General features: G+C 35.2%; 1 protein-coding gene across 8 annotated transcripts in view; it reads left to right on the top strand.

The window, feature by feature from the left end:
* The window catches only part of Abi2 (abl interactor 2), a 69,908-nt gene that overhangs the window by 22,736 nt on the left and 29,375 nt on the right, over window positions 1-17,797 (top strand). For all 8 annotated transcript variants that reach the window (XM_042667036.1, XM_042667040.1, XM_042667038.1 and 5 more), the window contains exons 3-4: window positions 6,736-6,912; window positions 15,467-15,564. In XM_042667036.1, coding sequence (XP_042522970.1) covers window positions 6,736-6,912; window positions 15,467-15,564 — 275 coding nt within the window. The remainder of the gene's footprint in view (window positions 1-6,735; window positions 6,913-15,466; window positions 15,565-17,797) is intronic.

Consider the following 17,797-nt stretch of genomic DNA (forward strand, 5'->3'; position numbering starts at 1 on the left):
ACTAACACTACTTTAAATGTGTGGTTTAAAACAAAAAAAATCTCTATTTATATATACATCAGAAAGGCTTTACTTAACTTATCCAGTGACATTTCTTTTTCTTTTAATGGTCCTGAGGTTTGAACTCAGCTTCCCATTTGCTAGATGAATACTTTACCACTCCTCTAGTACTTTTTGCTGACAAAGACCAGTAGTACTATTTTTTTTGGGGGGGGTTCTGGTCGTAGAGCCTGAACTCTGGGCCTGGGCGCTGTCCCTCAGCTCTTCAGCTCAAGGCTAGCACTCTACCACTTGAGCCACAGCACCACTTCCGGCTTTTCTTTTTTTTTTTCTTATGTGGTGCTGGGGAATCGAACCCAGGGCCTTATGCATGCAAGGCAAGCACTCTACCACTGAGCCACCTTCCCAGCCCCTATTTTGTTTATTTTTATTATTGTTATTATTATTTTTTGTCAGTCGTGGGGCTTGAACTCAAGGTCTAGGTGCTGTCCTACCACTTTGAGCTACAGCACCACTTCCAGTTTTCTGGTGGCTAATTGGTGTTAAGAGTCTCACAGACTTTTCTGCATGGGCTGGCTTCCAACCATGATCTTTAGATTCAGTCTCCTGAGTAGCTAGGATTACAGGTGTGAGCCACTGGTGCCTGGCTTATTTTTACTGTTTTTTTTCTTTTCTTTTTTTATAGTTGTGGACTTGAACTCTGGACCTGGGCACTGTCCCTGAGCAATTCAGCTCAAGGCAAACGTTCTACCACTTGAGCCACAGTGCCACTTCCATTTTTTTGGTGATTAAACAGTCTCACGGACTTTCCTGCCCAGGCCGGCTTTGAACAGCAATTCTCAGATCTCAGTCTCTGAGTAGCTAGGCTTACAACTCTATTTTTACTGTTTTAAAAAATTATTTTCAAGCAGTTGTACAAAGGACGTTATACAACATGTCACATGCCAATTTATGAGTACAATGCATCTTGATCAGTGTCGCCTCTTACATCATTCTTACCTCCATCCTTCCCAACTTCCCCTCATCCCCTTTTTGTTTATTTTGAAGTAAAAAGGTTCTATTTTCCAAGCCTCACCTCCCCCCACTTTTTTTCTCTACTGACATTTGAACTTTGGGCTATTGGTAGAGCAACTTGCTCTGGTTATTTTTATTTAAAATTTAAGTAGTTGTATGAAGGGGATCTCAATTCAAATTTACTTTATTATTATTGAGGTGATATACAGAGGGGTTACATTTATATGAGTCAGGTAATAAGTATATTTCCTTTCTTTCGTACAATATCATCTGGTCCCTCATATCTCTCTCTCTCTCTCTCTCTCTCTCTCTCTCTCTCTCTCTCTCTCTCTCTCTTCCTTTTCCTTTTTGCCAGTCCTGGGGGTTGAACTCAGGCTTTGGCAGTGTCCCTGCACTTCTTTTGCTCAAGGCTAGCACTGTACCACCTGAGCCACAGCACTACTTCTGGATTTTTCTGTGTATGTGGGAAGAATCAAACCCAGGCCATTGTGCATGCTAGGCAAGCACACTGCCACTAAGCCACCTTCATCTGCTTTTTCTATGTGGTACTTCCAGGGCTTCATGTATGCTAGATAAGCATTCTACCACCATGCTACATTCCCAGCCTTCATTCTCTCTCATTCCCCCCTCCCATCTCCACCCACTTTCATAAGTGTCCAGTGCGCTCCAGTGCTGTACTTTTTCACCCCTTTCCCCTGAATTCTGTCTGTGATCTGCATGTGAATACACCATATATAAGGTAAAGAATATAGGATCATCAGACAAAAGAAAAAAACAAATCTTCTGTATCATCAGAAAAAAGAAAACAAAATCTTTGTTTCCATATCCTACTAAGATATGGAAATAAAACTATGAAGAGATGCTTTAACATTGTATTTATCAATACATCTTGATCAGTGTCACCCCTTCCATTGTGTTGCTCTGGTTATTTTTGAGATAAGGTCTTACTTCTTTGTGCAGGTTAGCATGGACAAAATGCTTCTGTTTTATACTTTTGCTGTAGTTAGCATGACAGGTACACATCACCATGCTCAGCCATTTTCTATTGAGATGAGGGGAATCTCATAAACTTGTTTTGTCCATGCTGGCCTGGAACTGCAACCCTTCTTATTTCTACCTTGAGTAGCTAGCTCAAGTAGCTAGGTTTACAGATGTGAACCACTGGTACCCCATCTTCCTAGTGGTATTTCTTTTACTTTTTTATCTACTTATTTCCAATAAATTCTGAAGTAAAAAATAATATATGAGGAAAGATGTCACTGTAATATTAACTGTTAACTTTTGTTCATAGAAACTTTAAGCTTTAAGGGACAATAAAGAGCTAATAAATTTTCACTTCCATTTATCGAAAAGTATGTTTTAGGAACTTGAGTATCCTAAGTTTATGAATGTTGGAGCTTGATGATAAGTATAGGATAGTGGTATTTGTTATATTATCTGTTGAATTTGAATATGCTTATGTTTTTATAAGAAAAATCTAAAAATTGAAATAGGTAATTGAATAATATTGTAAGACTACAGTTATACACAGTAAGTATTTTTAAACATTTGTTGTATATGTAAATAAATGCATAATCATATACTAGATACAATGTAAAATACATTTTCCCCCGTTGGGTTACAAATTCACTATTGTTAATATTACTATTATTTCCTCAGAATCTTTGGACCAAATTTCTCCTTATTTATGAAATAGATTTAGTGCTGAGTTTTTATTCAAAGCTGAAATAAAAAACATAGCCATTTTTTAAAGGTACATTTGATTCTATCTGGAGGTACTTACGCAGTTCAGTATGGTGGGAAGAGTATAGTTACTCTTTCATTTTCTTAACCATGTATTTCCTTTACTGCTGTACATTTTTAAAAAGTTAATGATGATACTAAGTATTATTCTCTGGAAGTTACAGAGATACTAATCTTGTGTATGTGTGTGCATGTGTACACGCATGTGTGTACGTGTGTGCATGTGTGTGCACACCAGTACTGGGTCTTGAACTCAGGGCCTTGTACTCTTGTTTGCCTTTTTCTGCTCAAGACTGGTAGTCTACCTTTTGAGCCACATCTCTATTTCTGGCTTTCTGCTGGTTAACTAAAAGTTAAGAGTTTCTCAGATTTGTCTGCCTGCCTGGCTTTTGAACCTTGATCCTCAAATATCAGCCTTCTAAGTAGCAAGGATTACAGATTTGAGTTACCACTGCCCAACAGCATACTAATCTTGAGTTAACTGTTGTGGAAAGTTTGGAAATAATTGCTGTTTGGGAATGAATGAAGAACAACTGAATTAGTCCTTCTTCTAGGTCTTTGATCCTCAGTCAGGAAAAATTTCCCGTAAGAGGATATTTGGAAATGTCTGACAGCTTTGCTTATCCAGGGGGTAGGTGAGTGCTATAGATACTACATGGGTTCTTCTTTATATCCTACAATGCTTTTGACAGCATAATACAGAATTATTGTGCCTAAAACATCATTTGAAATTTCAGTTTGCTATAAGCTTAAAATACTGTTTGGTTGGTCAGCTTTACATTTTAGTGATTTCTGAATAAGTTAAAGTATGTTTTTAAAAACTGAGAATAATAAAAATAAGACCTCAGAAAGGATTTCCTTCTCTAATAAATTTTCTTTTGTTGATCTAACAAAGACCAGTAGTGCTTTTAGTTGTTATTATTATTGATTTTGAAATACTTTGATAAAGAGTTCAAATTAATTTTCCTAGCCCTGTTTGTTAAAATTTTTTTTTTTTTGGTGGTATTGAGGTTTGAACTCAGGGTTTCAAGCTTCCTACCTAGCTAGGGTCTTGCTTTTCCTAAGCTGACCTTGAGCCTCCATCCTGCCCATCTCCATCTGCTGAGTATGTAGTACAGGTATGTACTACAATGCTACACCCTCTAGCCTATGTTTTATACATATATGTCTCTCTCTTTCTCTCTCTCTATATATAAAATTATCTGTATTATATATGTACATTACCTTTTTTGGACAATGTACCCCTCCCTTCACTTTTCCATAGTTCTCTCCTCCCATCCCTGCCTACAAGTTACATCGTTTTCCACATAGTGTATATTAACTAGCATGATTGTCACCCTCCCTCCTTTTCTGTGCCATTTGCCCCCCTTAAAAATCCACACAAAAAAACCCAAATACTATTACCATCCCCACCACCAACAATAATAATAACAAAAACCCCATATTTCCATTTCCTGGAATTTGTATCAGTTAATAATATTTTTGTTTTTTTTTAATTTTAATTTTTTTTATTTTTGTCAGTTTGGGGCCTGAACTCTGGGCCTGGGCTCTGTCCCTGAGCTCTTCAGCAGAAGTCTAGTGCTCTACCACTTGAGCCACAGCACCACTTCCAGCCTTTTCTGCTTATGCGGTGCTGAGGAATTGAACCCAGGGCCTCATGCATGCAAGGCAAGCACTCTACCACTGAGCCACCTTCCCAGCCCCAGTTAATAGTATTTTAAATGTCCAGAGAAGTTACACCTTTGGGTTCCTCCTCTAAGGATATCCTCCTTAGAGGATATCATGTGTGTGAATGCCTTCAGTCCTGTATAGATTATGTTATAGATTATGTCCAGTTATGTTTTAGATCTAGCTTCCACATACAAGAGAAAACATGCACTATTTTTCACTCTGAGCTTAGCTTACCTGACTTAACATGATTCGTTCTAGGTCCATCCATTTCTCTGCAAATGGAATTATCTTAATCTTTCTAATGGATGAGTAAAATTCCATTGTGTTATATATACAACTTTTATTGATGCTCATTTATCTGCTGTAGGGCATCTGTGCTGTTTCCATAATTTTAGCCTATGTTTTTAATGATTCAGGATGAATCATTAAAGTTTATTCAAAGTTCCATTTCTCTGAAGTTAAAAATTAAGTAAATTTTAGTATTATTAAAAACTTCTGTTTCAGTTTCCTCAGTAGTTGGAAAGGAAAACAAGTGTTAAATTTTGTTTAACATGTTCAGAAAAAGTTCAAAACTTTTTTTTTTTTTTTTGGTTGGTCATGGGGCTTGAACTCTGGGTCTAGGTACTGGTCCCTCAGCACTTCAGTTCAAGACTAGCACTCTACCACTTGAGCCACAGAGCCACTTTGGTTTTTTGTTGGTTAGTTGGAGATAAGTGTCTCATAGACTTTCTTGCCTGGGCTGGCTTTGAACCGTGATCCTCAGATCTCAGCCTCCTAGGATTACAGGTGCCCTGCTCAAAGACCTTTTTTTTAAAAAAAAAAAAAAAAATTAAAATGAATGCCTAAAAGTGTTAGTTACCACTTAATTTGTTATTTCATTTAGACATATATTGTGAAACAGATTCTGTGCTGTTAAAGAAGTCTTTGTTGTAGAAAATTGGGAGACTGTTTCAAAATCTATCTCTTAAGCATATTATTTGTAGAGAAATAAATGATCAGTTTTCAGGTGTTATTTAATGCTGTCAGGATACTTATTATCTTTTAATGGTTATTACCTACTTCTTTTAGAATGTGAAAATTAAACTGGGGAGGAGCTGGTTGCCAGTAGCTCACGCCTGTAATCCTAGCTACTCTAGAGGCTGAGATCTGAGGATCATGATTCAAAGCCTGGGCAGGAAAAGTGTGAGACTCTTTATTTCCACTTTAAAAAATACTCAGAAAAAGTTGGAAGTGGTACTAGTGCTCAAGTGGTAGAACACTAGCCCTGAACACAAAGAGGTTCAGGAACAGCACCCAAGACCAGGAAAAAACAAAACAAAAAATGTAGGAGGAATTAGATGTGGGGTGGTAGAGTGACTGTTAATTTCTACCTGAACCAGGAATGTTGATAAAGAGATGTGAACAATTTTAAGAGTCAAACTCTTGACTGCAACCCACAGGGGGAAAATGAATTTTACATTATATGTAGTATATAATTCATGTATATATTTATAATATTAAACAAATGTCTCAAGAAACTGGGCTTACTCTGTGCTTGGAGTCTCATTGTCATTTGAAGTGATTGTTACTTATATGTCAAGTGTTTAGCCTTTTTTAGTACACTAATAAAATTATACTAATGAGTTATTTAATATAACCAGATTAAATGCTGATGGCTTACTTTCCTAATCATTGTATGAGGCTAACTCTTAATGGAGAGGGGAAAATTAGAATGTATTAACTTAGGGTTGGCAAAGTTTTTCTGTAATGGGCAGCTAATAAATGTTTTAGACTTTGTAAGTCACAAATTCTCTATTGTGCTTATTTGTCTCTGCCATTATAGTATAAAACTAGCCATATATGGACAAGTAGGCAAATGAGCACCGTTACAGTGTTCCAACAAAATTTGAATTTCATGCAGTTTCATGACATTTTTTTCATTCACTTGATTTTTTTCAAATGTTAAAAAAATGCAAACATTGGACTTGGAGAGGTATATGGTTCAAGTGATAGAGCTCTGAAGGAAAAAGCCTAGTGAGAGCACCAAGCCCTGAGTTCGATCTTTCGAACCAGCACATTCTAAACAAAGCAAATATTACTCACAGTTCTAGGTGTAAAAATCAGATGGCATGCCCAATTTGGCCTGTGGGCCATACTTTGCCAACTCTAACATTAGCTTAAAAATGGAGAAAGTGAGTACTCTAGAAAATACCAAGTTTAGCAAGTGAATATGAAGCAGAGTTAAATCTGTAGGCACTTATATTTTTTATATTTATGGATATGAGAGCTATATATGTTTGTATTGTCTTTTAATATTATATCTTGCAGACAGTGGATATTCATAAAGAGAAAGTTGCAAGAAGAGAAATTGGTATATTGACAACCAATAAAAACACTTCAAGGACACATAAGATTATTGCTCCAGCTAATCTTGAACGACCAGTTCGTTATATTAGAAAACCTATTGACTATACAATTCTAGATGATATTGGGCATGGAGTAAAGGTAGGTATAACTTGTCAAGCTTTTAAAAATATTAGCCCCAAATGGCACTCTAGAAAATTAAGCTTATGTCTTTCCTAAAGGACCAAATCTTGGCTCAGTTGTGGTTATGAAGATTCCTTACTACTGTAAACTGTTTTACCCTTACTGCTTTTTCTTTGTATTCTCAAATTTTAAGCAACCGTTTTTGAATGGATTACATTTACATAATCAATTATGATAATATCAGATCAAATAAACTATGGCATAATCTTCGTAGTCTTAATATGACTGACAAATCATTCAGCATATTCTTAAAATATTTATCTCAAGCCGGGTGCTGGTGGCTCATGCCTGTAATCCTAGCTACTGAGGAGGCTGAGATCTAAGGATCATGGTTCAAAGCCAGCCCAGGCAGGAAAGTCTGTGAAACTCTTATCTCCAATTAATCACCAGAAAACCAGAAGTGGTGCTGTAACTAAAGAGGTAGAGCACTAGCCTTGAGCTAAAGAGCTGAGGGACACAGTGCTTAGGCCCAGATATCAAGCCCCATGACTGACCCCCCCCCAAAAAAAATCTCAGAAATTTATTAGACTTTTGGCATTAGTTTTCAAAATAATGTAAATTATTAAACATACTTGTGACTTTTTCTAGAATAATTTTATCCCAGCATTTTGAGAATTGGGTAGATAAAAGTAAGATGTCAATTATTAATGTTTCTACAGTGTTGGAATATGTAGATATTACATAACTTTCCTATCTTTCAGGGTGTGTTTGAGTGTCTAATATGGTCCAAGGCTGGCCTTGAGCAAAAATGAGAGAACTTAACTGAAAAATAACTAAAGAGAATAGAGGGGGATGTGGCTTAACTGGTAAAGTGCCTGAACTAGAAACTTTTTTGAGTTCAAACTGCACTGTGGACCCCCTGTATCCCCAAAAGTTAACAACTCCTAATAGGCTATTTTAGGGAATCTAATGCTAAAAGGCACTTGGACTTTTTTTTTTTAAGATCAAATTATTGCTTGGCTGTATATAATAAAAAGGTGATCTTCTGCAATTCTTTCTTATCTTCAAAGTAATATGTATTCATTTAGGACTCTATAGTCCCTTTGCTATTTGTATTTCAGTGTGTACAGGTCACAATTTATAAATCTTTAATGAAATTAAGTTTTTTAATAAAACAGTGTCTTAAATAATTTCATCAAAGAAACTCCTGTTCATGACACATTCTGCTTTAACCACTCTTTCTACGATCTACTGAAACATGGTTTTGTTAATGCTGAATGCTTAACTTGTTTTTTGTTTTTTCCTTTCTCTTCACATCCTGAAGTTTCAACTAACCTTTCAATGCTTTTTTTCCTTACCTCTTTTATTTGCTCCATTTATGCATTAAGTGGTTGCTTAGATTTAAGGTAAGAGATTCCAGGGCTGGATTTCCATTCTTTGTTCTTATGTAGAATATTACATATGGGGAGTAAACAGATCTTTGGCACTTGGCCTTCTAACATCAACAGTTTATCCCTCCTTTTGTTGTATAATTTGTCTTCATGTTCCTTGAGGGTAGATGTTTTTGTCTTACTTTGTTCACTGCTCTTTTGTACATAGAACAGTGCTTGACACAGATTAGGTGATTTATAAGTATTTGTATCAAATAATAAGTATTATTTGATAATTTTACAGTGTTGCTATATTTGTGAAACAAATGTAAGCTACCCTCTCATTAAATGTTACAAAATAAAATTAGCTGGATTTGTAGAAATGTGGAAATTGCATTATGGGTTGGAGGGCCAGCTAATGTGCTCTAACCCTCCCCCTGTGTAATAACTATTTTATTCTATAAGTGGCGTGCTTATTATATACCTGTTGCCAATATGCTGTTTGTTATCATTTTGACTTGTAATCAATATAAAGAAATTGAGAAGCAAGAAATACTTAGGGTGATGTATTTTTTTTAAGTTGCAGTATCATTTACAATAAAGAATTAGCCTTTAAAAATAGCTTTATAAAATTTTATATAAACTCTATGAGTTTTCAAAGGTGAATATTAATTGTATGTCAGACATGTGTGTATTTCAACAAAGTACAACTTAATAACTAGAGACAGAGGGTCAAAATATTGCTTTGCTGTAAAGTACTTGTCTGACATGTACAAGGTCCTGGGTTCAGTTTCCAGCACTCAAAAAGAAAAAAGGAAAATCCTGTTGTAGTTTGTTTGAGTAACATTTTAATGCTTTGAAGGATCAGTGGTGAACATGACTTCACTATATATTCAAGAAGTCGTCAGCCGGGCGCTGGTGGCTCACGCCTGTAATCCTAGCTAGTAGGGCGGCTGAGATCTGAGGATCAGGATTCAAAGCCAGCAAGAAAGTCCGAGAAATTCCTATCTCCAATAAACCACCAGAAAACTGGAAGTGGCGCTGTAGCTCAAGTGGTAGAGCACTAGCCTTGAGGCGAAAAGCTGAGGGGCAGTACGCAAGCCCAGAGTTCAAGCCCCATGACCGGCAAAAAAAAAGAAAAAATCATCAGACGAAGTTTAACCAAAATTATTTTCACTAAACAAGGCATGCACTTTTTTTTTTTAGCCAAATTTTGTAATTTCTTTTCAAACTTATTTTTGTCTAGTACCCTGTTGTTTGCGTGTCTTCAGTGTAGTAATTGATAACCAGAAGACTAGACATGTCTGTTTTGAATCATTAATTAGTACTAATCATTACCATAGAACTTTTACCTCTTCCGGAAAGATTTGACTAAAAGAGCCTATGCAAATGTACTCCTTTGTTATTGACTGGAGTGTTGCCTATAAACTTTCAGTTTTGGTGTGCTACATATGTGTAACTGTGGGGAGATTCATTCTGCTTACAATAGGAAGGATGAAGTGAACTACTAAAAGGCTGTGTGGCAGCCCTTACCTTTTTCTGCTGAAGTCTGTGTTTCACTTTTGGTTATCAGTATGTTAACTTCCAAAGTAATAGAAGTACATAGAAATTTTAACTGAAGAAGACGCAAGAGATAAGCCAGGCCTGGTAAGAGGCATAGGTACAAGGCTGGCCCTGGTTAAAAAATGTGAACGTTCTGAGAAATAATTAAAGCAAAATGGACTGGGTGTGTGGCTCAAGTGGTAGAGCACTTGTCAGAGGCAAGGTCTTGAGTTAAACCACAATCCATAATACCACCAAAAATACTTAACCTAGCAACTAACCAACTAACCAAACAAACCAAAATCCACAGAAGTAGACAAATCCATTATCATTAATGTTTAGATCAGTTGCCCAAGCTATTATCCCGACTGATTACCTTTAGGTCCCACTATTTTTCCTTCTTGAGCTTCTTGGGTTCAGTGTCTGTTCCTGTGAAGGAGATGGACCCAACTGAGGGACTCCTAGGAAGAACTGATAAATTACACTTTAATATAGTCTTAGCCTCTTTGTTCTTTGCACCAAAAGCTCCATTTCTATACTAGATGGTTACAGTGAAGAACAATGCTGGACAGAAATGAGCACCTAGCGTTGCTTGAGCAATTTCTTTTCATCTTCCATTCTGCATACAGATGAAACCTACATACATTCTTCCTCTTTTCCCCCAATTTGTTGTTACTATAAAGGTGATGTACAGAGGGGTTAGGGTTACAGTTATGTCACCCCTTTGCTTCTCTCCCAGTTTTTCCCTCCTTTTTACTTTGTATAATTATGTTTCTCTTCGTCCTGTTCTTCCTCATCACAGTCTACCACTACACTCACTACCTCCAACCCAAATTTCTGTTTTGTTTCTTTTTTTTAAACAGTTCCGCTCAGGTTTTTAAAAATGAAATCTACCAGTTTCTTCTGACATTATTTCTTTTGTGCATATGTGATTTTTATAGAATTTGTACACATTTCTTTTAACTATGAACCCCAGTTATTTTTATATATGATTTGTCCTCTACCCTCTTATTTTCAAAGGTCTTTATTTTTGTACACAGTTGTCTGGTAAGTGGTTGGTAAATGATAGTTCACAAATACCATTTTAGAACATATGTGTAAAATATGGACCTGCTGCTGCTATTCTGTTCCAGCAAGTTGTCTTTCAGTGAGAGATTTCATAGCAGAATTAACGTCTCTTGTGAGCTAGAAATACTTGCCAGCTTTACAAATAATGCCTAGGTTCAGAAAAATGCTAGAAAGCACTGCCTTTTGTGTGTGCAATTCTAAGTATCAAACTTAGAGCCTTGTCAGGAACCAGTGGCTCGTGCCTGTAATTCTAGCTACTGAGGAGGCTGAGATCTGAGGATGGTGGTTGGAAGCCAGCCTGGAGAAGGAAAGGCTGTGATATTCTTGTCTCCAATTAATCACCATAAAGGAGGAAGTAGAACTGTGGCTGAAGTAGTAGAGTTACAGCCTTGAGCAGAAAAACACAGGGGTAGCACCCAGACCCTGAGATCAGGCCCTAGCACTAGCACAAAAAAAAAATCCCAAAACATAACAAACATGAGCCTTATACATGCTAAGCTGAGCACTCTGCCAACCAAGTACTCTTAATGATGAGGACACGGTCTAAAAACTATACCATTAAGTTATTTAACATTATTGAGTATGGTAACATTAATTCACAGCCACAATGTCACTAGACATTTTCACTATTTGTAGTATTTATACTACAATATGTGTTGTTGACTGAAACATCATTATATCTGGTTGTGTTACATATCATGATTCAAGTAGATATTGAATATACCAAAGGAGGACAGATCAGGAAAATTGAGTAAATTATAGAAGTAGAATAGTTGACCTGATGAATTGTGCTAATTGTAGAGTTTGCAAAAGAGAACCACACTAAACCAGACAGACCACTTTTGTTCTTAAAAGAACATCTACTTCTGTTCTTGTGCTGACTCTCATGACTTAAAATGATTTTTTCTAATTGGAGATTGCTCTGTGTCAAATAACCTGCTTTACCTAATAGCTTTTGATGATTTCTTTTATGGAATAAATAATATAATGAAGTTATTGTTGCTGTCAGTCACCTAAGTTTCATTAATTCCTAAATAAGAGATTATGAGCATTCTTGCTCATGACTCAACATTATTACCTAACTATACGTTTATTTATGCGCCTAATGATACTTCTGGGCAGTACTGAGCATTTAACTTATGGTCTCTAGTGTATCAGGCGAACAGTGTATACCTGAGTACCTCCAGATTCTCTCTTACCCCCTCCATCTCTCTTTCTCTCTTGCTCTCCTCCCCTCTTTTCTTCTCCTCTCCCTCTTATAAGTACACACCATTGTATCCAAGCTTTATGTTTGTATTTTAAAAATATATGTCAAGAAGAATTACTGTTCTAAAGTGGCTGTTGTCTTTTTTAGGTCCACGATTGCTATTTAGTATTTTTTTTTCTTCCACTCTTGGTTGTCCAGTCCTTTATTCTGAGCTCTTCCCTTCCCTCCCCTCCCCTCCCCTCCCCTCCCCTCCCCTCCCCTCTCCTCCCCTCCTCTCCCTTTCCTGTCTATCATGGGGCCTGAACTCTGGGACTGGGCGCTGCCCCTCAGCTCTTCATCTCTTCATCTCAAGGGTAGTGCTCTACCACTTGAGCCACAGTGCCACTTCCAGCTTTTTTTTGCTTTATGTGGTACTGAGGAATTGAACCCAGGCCTCATGTATGCAAGGCAAGCACTCAACCATTGAGCCACCTTCCCAGCCCTTATTCTGAGCATAAATATATTTATACACACACAGATGTATATATAAATATATATACATATATTTATTATTAAGTTGTTGTACAGAGGGGTTACCATTCCATAAGTCAAGTAGTATTTTTTTACAAAATTATTTTAGATCTGAATTATCATTTAACTTTAATTAAAATATTTTTACCATTTATAAAGAAATTAAGGTTTTGTTTTTTTTTTGTGCTTGTACTAATACTTGAACTCAGGGCTTGGGCTCTATCCCTTAGCTTTTTCAGTCAAGGTTTGCATAACACGTAAGCCACAGCCCTGCTTCCAGCTTTTTGGTAGTTAATTGGAGCTGAGAGTATCATGGACTTTCCTGTCCTGAGTGGCTTCAAATCATGATCATTTGATCTCAGCCTCCCAGGTAGCTAGGATTATAGGTATGAGCGACTGGCATCTCGTAGTTATTAAGTTTTTTTAAAATTTTATTTACATTTATTACTGTTCTTCACTTTCCTTAATTCTGAGGGCAGTGTTTATTTTGCATTTATTTTCATTGTGTTACACAGCACACAAACATTTGTGTTTCTGTGTGTGTGCACACATGCGTGCCAGTGCCAGTATGGGAGCTTGAACTCAAGGTCTGATCACTGTCCCTTAGCTTTTTGCCACTGAACCACACTTCCACTTAGACTTTTTGCTGGTTAATTGGAGACAGTAGCCTCACAGCTGGCTTCCAACTGCAATCTTTAGATCTCAGCCTCTTGAGTAGCAAGGATTACCAAGTGTGGGCCACCAGCTCTTGGATAAGCACACAGACATTTTTTATAGAATAAAACTGCCTTGAAACAATTATCAGTGAACTATAAAGTGGTTTGGATACTACACAGGTATTTAAGTGATTTAATTACTCATCCAATCTATTAATCAAACTAAGAATTCTCCAGATCACTGTTATTGACTCACCAGGTTTTAATTTATAGATTATTTGTTTCATTTTATTTTAAAGATAGATTCTAAGACTTAAAAATGATACTGCAATTTAAACAAAAACACTGTACCTACTAAAATTAAAGTTGAAAAGTTATTTTCCAGTAATTTAGCTATTCCATATATAGAATAAAATTTCTTTTACTCTTTTTTATTCTTGCTCCTTTTCCTTCCTGTTTCTAGCAAATTGATTTGTAGTTCAGTGTTTGGTTCACTTCTCCCTCATCTCTTAAAGTAACTTTGGGTTTTAAATTGTTTCATGTTGAGCTTAAAGGACTTTGTTTATTACATTTAACATCTTTTGGTATCATTAAATTAAGAGAAACAGTTTTTTAAAGCTGTGGTGGTTATTTGATCACTCCTAAAATTTTCTCCAGATGTGATTTTTTTAAAAAAGCTTTTTCTGGCATTTTTATGTTGAGGATATAATAGCATACCCTCTGCTTATTAATTTGAGAGAGCAAAGATACGTTAATTTTTATTCTTACTTGAGTCTTGTGTTTTATATTTATTATTCAAAACAGGGTAAAATGATCACAGAGAAATTATTCACTTTAAAAAAGTTGACATTTCAAAAAGTACCATTTGTCACTAAAGATTATTTTAACATCACACACAACTTATTCACTGGGTTCTTCATTTGAAGAAATGTTATTTTTGATATATTATTTCTTACATACTGTTTTAGAACTTCAAAGAATCCCACCGAAGGGAGAATTAATTTTGGTAGTCTCAATACTTTGTATACAATTACAATTTGCTTTCTTAAAATTTATATTTTGACTTTGTAATTATAAATGTATTGATTTCAGGGATAAAATAATAGCTTTTTTACAAATATAATTTTATAATTCTAGACAGATAAAAATTTGAGGTTTGGTTTTGAAATGTGTTTTGACAATAGCAGTCCAAAATCTTAAGATTAGTTTCAAAATAGTCATGTATGAACCTATTTGGTTTATACATGAACATGAACAAACCCATTGGTAGTCTCAAACAACTTGAGATTACATTTGAACCGTACTTGTGAATTACTTTTTTTAAACTCATCAGATAATCCAGAGTTTTAGGGCTTTCTCTGTATCTGTTGCATATTCCCCTGATGACATTCATTCCTAAATTACTCATCCTTCTTACAGTTTCATTTCAGTTGGGATTAGAATAGTCAGTGCAGTCATGATCCAGCTCTGAATTAGACTGTTACTCTTTTCTCATGCCTGAATTAACTTTCACTTTGGGCCTGAGTGGGTCAAGTTTCTGTTTAAAGTAGGACATTGGCAATAGCTTTTGTGCTGCTTCCCGTTGAATGGCATATATCAGTCCTAACTTTCTGATTCAGATGTTTAGGAATATGCTTCTAGCAATTTTCAGGTAGGTGATTTTCTCATAAGAGTACTTTAAAGAAATCTCAGGTGTAAGGCTGATTCACAGCTTAAAAAACACTAAGATTTTCTCTGCATATCATATAATTTATCTTTATTTTCATACTCCCTAGCTATAATGAACTGATTATTTGCATAATTGCACATTTTTTATTTGGGAAATGTGTTTTGTTGGAAAGAGTAAAAAATGAATTGCTTAAAGGCTGTATTGTTTCTGATTGAATTGTTTTTAATTAAAACTAAATATTTTATAACTATTTCAGGTGAATGTAATATCAAATAGTCTAACCAGTGATCTGTTGGTGTGATGGCCTAATGGCAAATAAATTCTTTCCATGCAAGTTTCCTATCATTTGAAAATCTCATATTAGGAAGAGTCCTTTGAGTACAACTGTAGAATAATAGTAGAGTAGAAATTGCATATGAAATGCATGGCCTCTAATTTTTTTTCCTATATTTAAGTCTTCCCCTCTTTTGTTAAATAGCATTATTTCCCAAAAGTAATACTGGATTGCACTGTGTACAAGTTAAGTTGGGCTTTCCTCAACATTTTTTAGGTGAGTACCCAGAATATGAAGATGGGTGGGCTGCCACGTACAACACCTCCAACTCAGAAGCCTCCCAGCCCCCCAATGTCAGGGAAAGGGACACTTGGGTAAGTATATCAATAAGTAGTAGAAGATATCCATTTCATGAAGTGTTCTGTTAAAAATCAAACACAATCTACATTTAGTTTTGAATATTTGAAGAGAGAACATTTTCTTCCTAGGGTTATTTTTTGTGTTCATAAAACTCCTTTTTTTTTCTGGAAATGACAGTTTATACATTAAAAAGTTTATCTAGAAATTATTTTTAATGAATTTTAAATTCAGGTAAAATCTTAGTTCAAATTTGTGGTTTTGTATAAAGACTCATTTTAATTTATCATTTTTCAGAAGTTTTTATAGTTTCTTCAACTTATTAAAGTATCCTCAAAGTGGCTGTATAGATTAGAAATTTCTATGTAACCTGTTATGATACAGTTGAGCTTTGATTTAGAATTGGGCTTTTGTTTTGACTTAGGCAAAAATGATAAATGAATGGAAAAACTTGTTGTTTCTTTTTCTCTGTAACATCAGAGTGTAAGCTTGGTTTATTGTGCTTACGATATATGAACATGTGAGCATAATAGCCCAGAAGCCATCTATTATTCTGGTTTAGTTCTGTTGCTTTCTTTGTGGTCCTGTGTAGCCAGTCTCTCAATAGTTCAGTTTTTTCATCTGTAAAATGGGGTAATATTCACCTTCTGTCAACTTTTCAGTCACTGTAACATAAATTGGATTTTAGAAAATGTATAAGGTAAACAAAATACTTTGACAACTATTGGCTTTGTGATATATTCTAAAAGTTTTTAATTGGCAATCTTGTTTTTGGCCCCCTCCCCCCCCCCAAAAAAATTAAAAAACCCCCATAACCTCCCACCACTACCACACAAATAAACAAACATCGAATCAACAGAACACTATAAAGGAAAAAAACAAAACAAAAGCCAAAACTTCTCCTTCCCCTCCAAACTAAAACCCAGTCACACACTATGGATTGAGACAAGACAAAAATGAGTTGCAAGAAAGATGAGGATAGTGTTGGAAGAAGAATTTCAATTACGACAGTGAGAGACAAAAGAATAAAAATGATTACCAACCAGGAACAGTCTGACTTTATTTGAAGTGGTCAGAAAAGTTCTGCTTCAAATGGAGAGGAAAGGTGAAATAAGATTTAAACTAAAAGGTAGTAAGCAGATGACTTAACAGTGGGAAGAGAAGGGAGATCCAGAGAAAGGTCTTTATTTAGTTTTCCTGTAGAACATTTACATTTTTGTCATATATAGTGCTTAATTAATTTTGTTAGTGTTTAAATCAAGATTGTTAGCAAGATAACTCAGACTCTAGTAAATAAAATATTTTGCCCTTCAAATTTTGTTTCTCTTCCATATTAACAGTGGTTTTTTCAAGAAGATACTTGGAGACCACTGTTGCTGATGGACATGGACTTTTTTTTTTTTTTTTTTTTATCACATAGGATACCTAGTTACCATATATTGTTTTTCTTATTTGTTTTTAAACCATGTTCAGATCATTTCCTTTTTACTCGGTAGCTCTCAGTTATTAATAAAAGTTTTTTTCTTGGATGAGACAAATTTTTTATTTTCTGGAAAACTATCTAAAATTAGATGTTTAGAAATTAATCATTTTGTGTATTTTTAATATTTTTATTATAATGCTAAAGATGCTTAAACTTCTTTTTAATGTTTGAGTCCAGGATCTTGACATTTCATTATTCCTTTGACTCAATATTCCATCTAGTGCCCCTTATTTATTTCTCATTGTCAAGTTATATATTTGAGACTTTGAAGGTAGTAGAGTCAACACTGTTATTGCATGATGATTTCATTGAAATCACTGAGCTTTAACTTCAGTGTCCCAGCATCTTTCAAGAAAAAGGAGACTTTAATTTTAACATCTGAGATATCACTGTTCAAAATCTTACATATTAGATATCAGTTTCATATTTGTCATTGTCCTGAAGAATTTTGACAGAGATGAGAACTGATTTAATAATCATTTATGTCTCAGTGTGCATCTTCCTGTTATATTTCCTATCTTACTCTTTCATCTCCTCCTTTAAAAGGAAAATTGGGGAAGGAGAGAAGGAAATATATGTTAATATCATCTGGTTTGTATCTTGAAGTAAGATAGAAGTGTTTAGATGATTAAAAAATAGTTTATCCTCTTATATGTAGAACTCTGGAGAGAGAAAGAGGAAAGAAACCAGGCAAAAGTTAAAGGAGAAAAATGTGGTAGTATATTTTCATGTGCAAATATATTTGATATCTACGTATTTAGTAAAGG

Source organism: Dipodomys spectabilis, unplaced genomic scaffold (genome assembly GCF_019054845.1).
Source record: "Dipodomys spectabilis isolate Male_0828 unplaced genomic scaffold, ASM1905484v1 ptg000373l, whole genome shotgun sequence".
Classification (NCBI taxonomy): domain Eukaryota; kingdom Metazoa; phylum Chordata; class Mammalia; order Rodentia; family Heteromyidae; genus Dipodomys; species Dipodomys spectabilis.